This window comes from Antechinus flavipes, chromosome 5, assembly GCF_016432865.1.
Source record: "Antechinus flavipes isolate AdamAnt ecotype Samford, QLD, Australia chromosome 5, AdamAnt_v2, whole genome shotgun sequence".
NCBI lineage: Eukaryota > Metazoa > Chordata > Mammalia > Dasyuromorphia > Dasyuridae > Antechinus > Antechinus flavipes.
The window spans coordinates 13,485,817-13,498,178 of NC_067402.1; the positions used below are offsets into that span (position 1 = coordinate 13,485,817).

At 48.1% G+C, this 12,362-nt stretch overlaps 1 protein-coding gene across 1 annotated transcript; it reads left to right on the forward strand.

Annotated features, from left to right (window-relative positions):
* NUP42 (nucleoporin 42) lies at positions 1-12,105 on the forward strand. The gene is made up of 7 exons (XM_051961483.1): positions 1-285; positions 1,734-1,974; positions 4,124-4,218; positions 7,277-7,353; positions 7,981-8,067; positions 9,298-9,382; positions 10,456-12,105. Exons 1-7 carry the CDS (start codon positions 114-116, stop codon positions 11,055-11,057), a joined length of 1,359 nt encoding a protein of 452 aa, XP_051817443.1. The 5' UTR covers positions 1-113; the 3' UTR covers positions 11,058-12,105.
* Positions 12,106-12,362: the final 257 nt, after the last annotated feature.

A 12,362-nucleotide genomic window follows, 5' to 3' on the forward strand; every position in this document is an offset into this window, starting at 1 on the left:
TGACGCTAACTGAGGCGGAGCTTCTCGCCCCGGCGGCGGCGGCGGCGGCGGAGTAGGAGGAGCAGCGAGAGGCCGCATCGGACGTACGTCGGGCCTCGGGCCTCGCCGCCGCCATGACCATCTGCCACTTCTTCCTGCAGGGCCGCTGCCGCTTTGGGGAGCGCTGCTGGAACGAGCACCCGAGAGGGGGCAGTGGCGGCGGCGGGGGCGGGGGCGGTGGCGGCGGTGGCGGCGGCGGCGGTGGGGGTCGGCCTCCGCCGCAGCAGTACCCGGCGGCGCCCTCTGGTACGGTGACCTCGGGGACCCTAGCAGGGCCCGCCGGCTCCCGGTCCCGAACTCGGGCCCATGTGTATTAAGTCCCCACTGGATCCCAAGCCCTGAATCAGGCGGGGGGAGGAGGGGCAGCCTGGTATTCCAAAGGTGCCTAATCAGTGCTCTCCAGACCCCGCCCATGAGGTAGTGAGAGGGAAAGCTCCTCAGGGAGCAAGGCCGCCTTGGCGAAGTCACGTGACTCGCCCGGGACTCATTTTACCTGCCAAATGGGGGACTAGGTGACGTCAGGGTCTCGTGAGGTAGGAGCCCATTTTCCGGATGAGGAAACTGAGTTGAGACACAAGTGTCGGGGATTCACGTGACCCCAACCCATCCCGGCCCCTTGATCCTAACACCCCGTGCCTGCCTCCTCACACGGCCCCTCCGTTGCGAAATGGCAGAGTGTGAACAGAGTGAGGTCGGGAAGGCAGGGGTGAAAAGCCTTGGAGCCTCTTTGTCCCCCCCAGGGGATGAGACGGGCGAGAGAGGAGCAGAAATCTGGGGAATGCCGGCCCACTTCGCCCCTTCTCTTAAATAACTTGTTAGAGTTAAGGTGCGAAATTTACTGGCTGGGTTTTTCCACCATCACTCCATTTCTAAAAAAAAAAAAAAAAATCTAATCTCTAGCAATTCAGTTGGGAAAAAGAATTACCTTTAACTTCAGATTGTTCAGGCTCAGCTAGGGAATTTTGGTATAAATAAGATGAGGGAACTAATGAGAGGAAAAATACTCTGTGGACAGTACCCAGGAAAAATTGCCAGCCGCTAGTTGTGATCATCCATCTTGTGGACTCCTGCTTTACAGTGACCATACTTTAACAATAACCCAAAACTGCTGATATTGGAAGGATTCGAAGTCCTGGGCTAATATGTAACTCACCCCTCTAATCTCACTGAAAACCATCAGGGATAAATGTCCCCATATTAAAAATGGAAAGATTCAGGCCCATCACAATTAGTGGCAGAGGTAGCCCCTGGCTGGGGCACTTTAAGAAACTGCTTGTCTTAGTTTTTAGCTCTGGATTGCGCAGTTTTTATCCGGCTTCTTTGGGGAACCGTTTCTAAACTTTGACTTGTCAGCCCAGTCTTAATGATGTATTGCCATACTGTGAAATTATGGTACTTTCAATTCTGTTTAATAAAAGTGGAGTTTTGCTATTATTTGCTTCATTGATACTATGTTTAAATCAATTGTACCATCTTTGATTCTGCAAATGATAACATTTACCACTGTCATTTTTAAAACCGGAAATTTAATACTCTTATCCTACATTTTATAATGTTCTTAAAGATGCAAATAGATGGGACACAGTATATATAGTGTTCTACTTATGTAAGATATGTAAGATTTCTTTTATTATTAAGTAAATGAATAAATAAACTGCCAATAAAATAATTTTGGGTTTTATTTTTTATTTTAGGTTGTAGCAGAGGGGGATGGAGCAACAATTCTCAGAGATATTCGAATGTCATCCAACCATCTAATTTCTCCAAATCCACAACTTGGGGGGGCAGCAGAGATCCAGGGAAGACATCCTTTGGGTCCTTTGACTCAGGAGCCTCAAGTAGTGGAAGCAGAAATGTGGGGTTTTCTCAGAATAGATTCTCTTCACTGAACTCTAACCAAGTGGATGGGCAGAAAGATGACGAGGATAAACTGATGTAAGTGACTTTGAGACAATGTCTCTTCATAGTGACAATTTATCCTTTATATTTGTTCAGTGATCGCTCATGTTTCTTATGCACAGTTTTCACTTGTATTTTCTGACGACCTTCCTAACAACTTGATTACTTCTCAGTGGGGTGCTGCAGTTTACCTAAGACCCTAGTTAACTCTGAGCATTTGACTCAGGTGCCTTCCATCATTCACAGTGCTTTATTTTTAAAGCATCATTGATGATTGAAACTGGTGGTGGTAGTGGTGGTATTCGGTTGTTTCATATCTGACTTTCTGTGATTCTTCTTGGCAAACTTACTCCAGTAACTTGCCATTTCCTTCTCCAGCTCATTTGACAGATGAAGAAACTGAGGCAAAGTTAAATGATTTGCCCAGAGCCACCCAGGTGGGAATGATCTAAGAATGGATTTGAATTCAGATTCTCCTGATTCCAGGCCCAGTGTTCTATCCCCATGCTTGAATCTAGTTATGTTTATTTTTATAAACATCACTGTTAAAATTCATAACTACCCTAAGAGTTTCAGTTTATTAAAAAATTGAAAAGTACTATTTTAAATTTCTGAATCTGATCACTCCCTTTGTGGGCTTATTTCAATCCTATTCAGAGAAATAGAATGTATGACTTGCTTCTTGTGAAATAGATTGCAGATATTTTTGAGAAGCAGAATTTTATGTTATCAGTGATGAAAACATCACTGTTAAAATTCATAACTACCCTAAGAGTTTCAGTTTATTAAAAAATTGAAAAGTACTATTTTAAATTTCTGAATCTGATCACTCCCTTTGTGAGCTTGTTTCAATCCTATTCAGAGAAATAGAATGTATGACTTGCTTCTTGTGAAATAGATTGCAGATATTTTTGAGAAGCAGAATTTTATGTTATCAGTGATGAAAACATCACTTAAAATTCATAACTACCCTAAGAGTTTCAGTTTATTAAAAAATTGAAAAGTATTATTTTAAATTTCTGAATCTGATCACTCCCTTTGTGGGCTTGTTTCAATCCTATTCAGAGAAATAGAATGTATGACTTGCTTCTTGTGAAATAGATTGCAGATATTTTTGAGAAGCAGAATTTTATGTTATCAGTGATGAAAATGTCTTTGGAGTTGGTCACTGATGCCGAAGTTTGAGCTGACTTCCTTCAGACTAGCATCCCACCCCACTGAGGGGCTTATTTAAGCCAGCTGTTTTCTTACAGGCTCTTTTCCTCTCTAGAAGCCGACCAGAAGGTCTAGTGAATAGCAGAAGCAGCAGTAGTCTGGGCTGCATTTTGAACCCAGTGTATAATTGAAAAATAACCCCTCTTCATAGTTACCTAAGTGTGAATAAAATCCCCAATTCAGTACAATAACCTGCTATTCAGCTTTAGGTTTGTTTTTTTTTTTATTTCTATGAACTATTGCATTAACATTTTCTCAGTATAATAAAGTTCTTGACAGTAACTGAGGTATAGTAGTCAAATTAGCAGGGAAAGAGAAATCAGGATTGTTTATATTGTTAGAGTGTAATTCTTTTGAAATATGTCATCAGTGTCTGGTGGATATATGGTACCTAGAATGTTTTGATTAGCCCTAACACTGGGTTTCCTGCCTGGTGGATAATAATTTTCTGTCGTTTGAAATCAGAAGTATGTTCTGTCTATTGTTGATAACAATAGTCTTGAGGTCTGAGCATGGCCAGAATGAGGACACACGGGGAGACAGCAGCTGCTTAGAGTCTGACCTGCAGGGGACAGAGTGAAAGATGGATATTATTGTTTTTGTAAATGCACCTGTTGTTAATGTCAGAAAATTCCTCTTCTGTAATCTAAAGAGAGTTCTCGTGTGCTCTAGCAGGTCGCCTGTTTCACTCTGAATGTTTAGCTAGATCCCAATAGATGGGTACAATCTGCAACCTTCCCCTGCTCAGCCACTCTAAGACATTGTTAAAGAACAGTCTTCAGATGAACAAGCAAGATAAATCTAAAAATATATATTATATATGTAAAGAGATTTATATGTAGATAAATCTATATAGAGATTGATATTTTTCGGTGTTTTGAAGTCATTAAAAATGGATTTATAATAAAGTAGGTTTTTTTTTTTTAATGTAGTATTCTGAAGTTTGTTTTATTACTTTTTCCCCCATCAGTGAAGGAATAGTAAAGGACATGGAGGTTTGGGAATCTTCAGGGCAGTGGATGTTCTCTGTTTATTCACCAATGAAAGAAAAGCCAAATATATCAGGTAATAGAGGAATTCTCTCTACACAGACATATTGTTCATCACTTCTGCCAGTCTTGCTATTAGTGCTCAGAAGGTGCAGACCTGCATCAGCAGAGAGACCTTCCTCATTTAGAAGTTCCCTGTATCCATCTCTGTGCTAACTGCTAATGTGTCTGTGACAGTACGTTTTGATCACAGCCAGAGGTGGAGAGACTCTCCCCTTCCCTTGTCTTTCTCTTGGGCAGTAAGAACAAGGGAGAGGCCCCCTGGAGTGCGCTTGGGGCTCGCCTTTGGGCTTCTCTTGAACAACTAGGAGCTGAGCCGGCTCCTGAATGGGGATGTGTGGTGCTTGATGGTCCTGGGGGGCTAGGTGTGGGTCCGGGACCGCCTCTGCCTTCGGCGTCCCTTCTCCGGGGTCTCAGAAAGCTGATGACTGAGAGCTTCCTGATGAAGCCCGTCGCAGCTCCCGCAGCCCTTGTTCTCCCCAGGGCCGGCACAAGCAAGCAGCCCCAGGGCCTCCCTGGCCGTTCCCCCCTCTCCCCACCCCCCCCCGCCCCGGCTTGGTCAGACCTAGGGCCACATCTCAGACTCTCCCTGGTTGGCCCCTCGTGGCCCCGGTGGGGTCACCCCAAACAGGAGGCTTGGAGTTCATGCCAAGGCAGTTCGCAGGCTCGGGCAAGTAAGAACAGAAGTGGGACAAGTATGGGGTGGGGTCGGCTGGGCAGGACGCTCGGGCCGCTGAGGCTTCTGTGCGTGTCCCGGCAGCAAGGCCCCTGACTCGGGGGCAGAGCTGTCAGCAGCTCGGCTTGGCCCAGGCTGGCACCAGGGTCGAGGGCAGCCCCTCCCCAGAAGGCTCCACCTCCCGGCCTGTTTTTCCTAGTGTGTGGAGCCCTCGTCCCTCTTTGGCTAATGACTGAAATCTTCCCAGCTGGCCCCAGCCTCCTGCTTTCCTCCTTGTTTTCCACAATAACAGAATTTCTCTCTGCTCCTTCACCATCCCCCCATTCGGCCTCTGCCAGACTCACAGGACCCTCCTTGCTTCCCCACTGTGCCTCGTTTGGGTCCTGCAGCCATCTCAGAAGCCCATTTTTGAATACCTAAAACAGGGTTAGAGAAGAATCAGTTGCACTGAAACAAAGCTAAGGTGAGAGCAGTGATTGTTAAACACAAGTGGGCTGCCGCCTCAGAAGCCCTGTTGCTCTCAGTCCTTAGAGGAACAAGCTCTTTTGCAGGATCAGCTTGTGAGCCTTCACAACCCCCAGGAGCCCCAGGTCCCCTTTTCCTGTCCCTGACTTCTAGTGACATGGGTCACTCTGGCCTCTTGTCCACCCCCTGCTCATCCCCCTTAGGGAGGGCGTGGCTCTCTTGTGCTGGCCGTGGATCCCCCCCAGACCCTTTCTTGGGGAGAACAGATGTGAATAAAAGTGCTCGGTCTGTGCTGTCTGTCAGCACTTCCTGTCAGTGCCCTCTTCCCCGAGGCTGCCATCAGCCTGGCATGGGCCACAGCAGCTTACCCCGAGGTCTTTGGCTCGGCCCTAATCTGGCTCTGGCCCGGCCCCCCACCCCATCCCCGTTCTGTCCACTCCTGGGCTCCCCTGCCTTTTCACACTTCTTGGTATCCAGGGCCTGGAGCACGTGTTCAGGGCCTGGCCCCGTCCTGTTTTCTACAAGTCGTCTTCCGCCCAACCTGCCTCTGCCAGATGTAGCCTGGGTCAGACTTGGCCGCCTCCTCCTGGGAGGTTTGTCTTGTGCCTTGGTATCTCCTGCTCGATGCCCTGCCTGGCACATGGTGGGCACTTGGCAGACATTTCTTCATTGGCTATTGGACCTTGCTGAGCTCAGGGGCACGGTTCTAAAAGGGGTCGGTCCCCTCCCTCAAGGAAGCTGTGGTCTATGGGGGTCCGATGGTGGGGGAGTTAGCTTCAGATCTCTACTCTCCCTCTGAGAGGGTCACAAGAGGAGACCAGCTAGCAAAGGGACTTTCTCATGTGGGACGCAAAGAGGCAAGAAGGAAAGGGAGAAGACCTGCTGAGTGTCATGCCCTGAGCCTGGATGGTCCAAAGTCTCCATCAGTGTCGGGGCATAAACGCTGCCCTTGTGAGCCCCTCTGGGACAACCTCCTCCAGTAAAGGAAGGCTCAGCCCCAATTGCCAGTAAGGGCCCTTCCAGCCCTGCCTCTGTTAGCCTAGGACCCAGTGTACTCAACAGTCCGCAGTAAATCTGCAGCTTGGCAGAAGTGAGTTGGGCTCAGCGGTGAGACCTGGGCCAAAGAGGCCTTGGGACAGGAGCTAAGGACTGGCTGGGAGGGGAGGGAAAGAGCTGCGTTTGAACCCATGCCCAGAGACAAGGGCAGGATGGGAAACCAGCGAGGGGTGCCGGGAGCGGAAGCATTGGATCCCATCCCACCATCCTGTTGCCCTCAGTGCCATCAGGACCCTCAAACACGCCATCCTATTCTCTGAAACACCCATCTCTGCACACAGGCTCTCCTTGGCACGGGCTTGGATGCAGCCCCTCCCTCCCCACCCTGCACAGACATTGTTGGGGCATTTTCTTATCAAGGCCGTTCCCTCCCCATCCCACCCCACCCCCGGCCACCTTGGCGAGTCTTGGCCAGCTCCAACCTGCCCTCCACCTCCTCCCCAAAGGACGTCCCCCAAATCAACTGTGGAGATTGGGTGAAATGATGTGGAAGGTCTGTGAAAGGGGCCTTGGAGCTGCCATAATCCTTCCTTTTCATGGTGCTGACAAAGCCCCACAGAGCTGAAGGTCTGAGCAGCCGAGGGTCCCGTCTCAGCCTGCCCCCTGCCCAGATGGCGGGACGTTCTTGGGGCAGGCCGTGGTCCCGGCTAGCCTTCCAACGGATGCTCCTGGAGGCCGAGGCTGTTTGACTTTGGTCTCGGCTCCTCCGTTGTTGCCTCCTTAATACACGTTTCCTTGAATTGTCAATTTTTTCATACCTTTGTTCACATTGATTAGTAACTGAAGAGGTCTTGGGGAAGGGGGGCGGGGGGCTAGTTTCTACTAGAAACTCTACTCAGTTCTCTTTCCTTTGATTCCAATTGATTTCTCCTTGCAGGTTTTACAGATATTTCACCAGAAGAGTTGAGACTTGAATATTCTAACTATATAAGCAGCAATAACTTACAAAGCTATGTAAGTTTCTTTCCTGTTCACTTTATATTTAGACGTCATGGCCAGCCATCTCTTTTTGCATCTTTTCCTCTCTGTTCATTGTTGTTTGTAAAGTGGATGAATTTTAGATACTGGATTTGGGTTTTTTAATTTCAGAAGCTTTTTCTCTAGTTGACCCAATTACATAAAATTATGGTAACCCTGGCTTTTTAAATTTGAAACATCATTGGGTTATTTAGAAAACTCAGTTACGGCAGTCTTAAAGTCCTTTCTATATGTTATGCAAATAACCACATCCTAATGTGTCCAAGACCTGAGCCTTGAGAGAGTTAGTAACCTTTAAAATTGTATGTACTTCTGTCTTCTATTGCCTGTTAGCACAGGGAGGGGTGAAGAGGGTGGGTACATCTGTGCAGGGTCAATGGACATTTGTGGGTGGGCCACAAATGCTTTTTATAACCCCTTTCAAAGCTGCGGCGGCAGATCCAATTTTGTTTGGCTTTGTAATTGGAGAAAGTTATACCTAATGGGATTGATGTGAACAGTTCTTTAAATAACAGGGATTTTGCCTTTGTTAATGTTTAGCATTTAAAAATCTCTAAATTATCCAATAGTGACAAGCATGTTTATCCGTTGTGTTTGTTTCAGTTGAATTCCATCCAGCAATTAGTAAACCTGTGGAAGAACAGGTTACTTGAGCTGAAGAATATAAATTCAGCAACCAAAGGAGCATTGGTAAGAATGGGAGCTCAAGCTCTCTTCCCGGGGGGTGATTCTGACCACCCTTGGAAGAACAGTGTTTCCTTTCTTGTTGGGGAATAGATTTTTCCATAAATAGTGGTATTAGGATATTAGGAATTATTAGAATTCAAAAAGGATGTTTAATTGTTTTTGTTTTTGTTACTCTGGCTTTATAATTAGGAGTCAAGACCTTTTGGTTTCATCTTAAAAAAAGATATTGTCTTTTATTGACACAATGAGAATGCTTCATAAATATCTGCCCATCCTTCTTCCTTCCTTCTTTCCTTTCTTTCTCCCATCCTTTCTTCCTTCCTTTTTTTTCTTTGCCTAAGAATACTTTGGAAACTTAAGTTTTTAGTTTTAATGTTAGCTAAACTTTGTGAAAATTGAAACAAGTTAGATTAATTCCAAGAATTTCAAGTTCACCACTTGAGAAGTATAGAAATTGGTTTTTAAGATGGTTAGCTATAAGTATCTATTCATTGTAATGGCAGTCGTCTCTTATAAGTGAACGCACTTGATGATGCATGTATTCTTGGTCATTTATCAAAATCAAGAAAAAAATGATTCTGATTAGTAGAAGAGGGTTCCAAATTGACCCATTTGTCTCTAATAACACTTAGGATAGACTGTATAGGACATATCAGCCTGTCATTCAAATTATTTTTTCCTTTAAAATCATCTTAATAGAAAAGAAATTATGTAATTGAATAAATTATGGTATATTAACGTAATGATGCCATTAAAAATAGTAAGAACATACTGAGAAATATGGAAAGAACAGTTCCAAGAAGCAAAGCTTGATTAACTGGCCCAGAATAAAACTTTGTAACAAATGAAAGAAAGAGGCAGGAGGTCTTGGACAGAATTACTTACCCAGGGCTCCTGGTCTTCTGTATTATACAAGGAGGTATACAGTGGTACCCCCAGACCATTTGGGGGATTTTCTTGACCTAGCTCTCATTAAACTAATGAGTTTAGGGTTTGGGGGGGAGGTTGTTTTTTTTTTTAACTGTATTCTAATCGTGACCAGGGATTTTGTAGTGTGACACTGAGTTGCCTGATATTTATCAACATTTGTAGGTAGGTGTAAAATAGACACTGAAATGTGCCCTTTTCTACCTGTATTTATCTAAAATGAAGAATTCTTACATAGATAGCTGTATGGGAAAAGGTTTTCTCAAAATTAACAACTGAGAATTGTATTTGCATTTGTTCTTTAAGTTTTCTAAATTGAAGAATGAAGGGGGACAAGTGGTTCCTACCTTTGGATTTCAGAGTCAGCCAACCTCCACATTCGGTTCAGCAGGTATGTTATAGGGGAGTCTATCCTGTTCATTCCCCTGCTGGACCCCAGTGCCACGACCCAAGGTGCTTCTCTAGCTCTAAAGCCTTTTCTCCGGGGTCATTGGAAGTTGGAGCCTCTCCATTCCAAACCAGGCCGGCCCATGTCACTCTCCCTCGTCCTGGCAGTCGGTCCCGAAGGGGACAGACTCAGTCGCAGCTTAATTCTGGAAGCGCTCTCGTAGGCTTGGCCAGGTTCTGACCTCCCCAACGGCCGGGAGTAGCTGGCCCCGTGTGGGGCCAGATGGAGTCTGCTTTTCCTGGGAATGTTCAGAGCTGCCCCCCAAAGTCCCCCCGGGAAGAGGACCGTTTGTGTCTGTAGAATGATAACAGAACAGCGGGTGATGAGCCGAAGATGGGGTGAGGGTTCCTGGGCAGGCCAGTGGCAGTAAGAGTGGGGGCTGGTAGCCTCAGCGGGTGTCTGGGTATTCATTCACAGGAGGTGGGCCGGGGCCGAGGCCCTCTGCTTCAGAACTCGGGAGTTTTTGTTTGTTTTGTTCTTTGATTGTTTCTTGGGGGAGGGGAATACTTTTTTTAAAGTGTCCTGAGACCAGTTTAGGATGGGAGGCCCCACATCTGCTGCCCCCATCCCCCCGTATCTCCTTTCTGCTTCATCTTTGCGGCACACGGGTCTGCGTGGGGACGAGATCATGGGCCTCGTTATTCCCCAGCCCACCCGCAGCCTGGCCCAGAAGTGGGGTCCTGGGGGGAGGGGTTGGTGGGGCCGAGCGGCTTCCCTGGAAAAGGTGGCCTGCCGGGGCCTTCAGGGGACTTTGTTCTCTCTCCCCTCCCAACCCTTTGTCTGCTCTTTCCCTTCCTCCTAATTGCTGCCTCTGCCGTGGGGCTGGAGGTTTCCCAAAACACTTTGATCATCACAATGGGCAGCTCGGTAGCACCAGGCCGCAGGCCTCAGTGACCCCCGAGACCCTCCCCCATGGAGGCCCTTTGCACTCTGACAAGTGGCCGGGTCCTGTCCCCGAGTCGGGGGCGGCCGCAGACTCCGGCCTGAACGGCTTGCTTTGTTTTTTGTGTGTGCAGCCTTCCCGGGGAGCAGCAATAACAGCAGCAGCAGCAGCAGCAGTGTCCAGAATTTCAGTTTTAAGCCCACTTCGGGATTTGGGGCTGCCCCTTCTGGCAGCAGCACCTCTGTCTTTGGCTCGCCGGCCTCCCCGGCGCTCACGGCTGCGTCTTCCTCCGGCTCGACGATGACCTCCTCCGCTCCCACTTCCTTTGGGTTCGGGGAGTCCTCCACCGTCTCCGCAGCATCTTTTTCATTTAAAAGCCCGGAAGTTTTTAGCTTTGGATCAGCTGGGTTTTCAGGATTTCCTGCTTCCTCCCCATTAAACACAGCAGGTGCCACCAGCAACCCTGCTTTTGGGGGAGGGGGTGGTGCAACAGGAGGGGGTGGCTTTGGCCCCTCGGGCTCGGGGGCCACCTTGTTTGGACTGCCCAGTGGCTTTGGGCCCGGCGGCCCCTCCTCCTCCTCCGGGCTGCCGTCCGGGGCCGGTAACACGGCGGAGAACCTGTTCACACCCAAGAATGAACTGACAGCCGAGGAGCTCAAACAGTTTGTGGCAAAGAAGTTTACGTTAGGGAAGGTTCCCCTCAAGCCGCCACCGGAAGGGCTTCTGAGCGTTTAAAAGGACACTTTAAGGAAAGGGGAGCATGTCTTTTGTGGGTAATTTGGATAGTTTGCACACATGATGATAACTAGATTGTCCAGGCTCCACACCGAAATGTTTTTGGCTTTGAAATACTTTATTTTCCTCAGTTATGTTTTCATGTCCTAGGCCAGGCAGTTGAAATCACAGTGAGGGACCCTTAGCAACCAGGGGCTCCTCTCCACGTAATTATGGACGGGATGTCCGCCGGAGGGTTGCCGGTCGGCTGACTGGCTTTGTCCCGGCCCTGGCCCACTCGGGCTCACCTCCTGCCCTTTTCTCCTCTTGGCGGTGTCCCTCTTAGGGGGGTGCTGCCGCCTGGAGCCAGAAGAGATGACGCTAGCCAGCTTACACAATGACTACCAGACACTAGAACTTTTCCTTCACGATAGAGGGGATGTGTGTTAAGTATACGTTTAAATAGAACCGGAGAAGTTTTTGTTCCTAGGTGATAATAGGCCATTTTTCTTTCCCACAAGTTTGTATCCCTCTTGATTTTGAAAAAGTTTCAAACTGAGGGCTTGCCAATTGAATTACTCTGAGCGTTTAGATGATGACTAACATCTCGATAGCAGATGATTGCTATAATCTTGATAATTCTTCTCAGTGCCTTGTGAAGAAGAACATCCCCATTTGATAGATGAATAGGGAGAGAAATGGAAGTTGTGACCTGCCCCATGAGCTCATGGCGAGTGCACAATGGACCCAGGCTCCCGGGATTCTGCTTGGGAGCCTTCTGCTGGGAATTGTGGAGCCCACTGAAGGCTCCTCTTTGTCCTCCGCCGGGAGGAGTGGGCTTTTGTACCGTTTATCTCCCGTGAAAGACTGGAGGCAGAGACCTGCAATTAGCGCCTGGTAAAATCGATTCTGAGTTCTCGAGGGTGGGGGTCTCCCACGTACTCCTCGAAGCCCAGAGAGCTCTGCAGCCGGTGCTGGAGGCGGCGTGGCCGCGGAGGTGGGTGGCTTGGGTCGGGCTGGCTTTTTTATGAAAATAAAAACTTTGCCTAGCAGCTGTGTTCTCTATGAATGTGGCACGTGTGATGTCTTGTGTTTTTTTAACCAGCAAAGAGCGAGCAAGTTTGGCGTCCTTACAGAGTGCTACAGAGGGACTGGGTACCTGCCAGGCCCGGGGCTGGCACCAGGCTCCCCTCCTCAGCCCTCCTAGAACCAGCCAGCATTGGGAGCAAACCTAAGAGCACCCCAAAGATGCCCAGGTGAAGCCCCTTGCAAACAAAATGGGAGCTGGGGAAGTCCCAAAGGCTGTCCCCAGCTCCCCTCAATCAC

Excerpts from the sequence above, each read along its gene's own strand:
- NUP42 (XM_051961483.1), top strand. The coding sequence starts at position 114 with ATGACCATCTGCCACTTCTTCCTGCAGGGCCGCTGCCGCTTTGGGGAG. Across the intron at positions 1,975-4,123 it reads GATGACGAGGATAAACTGAT|TGAAGGAATAGTAAAGGACA; the intron begins GTAAGTGACTTT and ends TTCCCCCATCAG. Across the intron at positions 8,068-9,297 it reads CAGCAACCAAAGGAGCATTG|TTTTCTAAATTGAAGAATGA; the intron begins GTAAGAATGGGA and ends TTGTTCTTTAAG.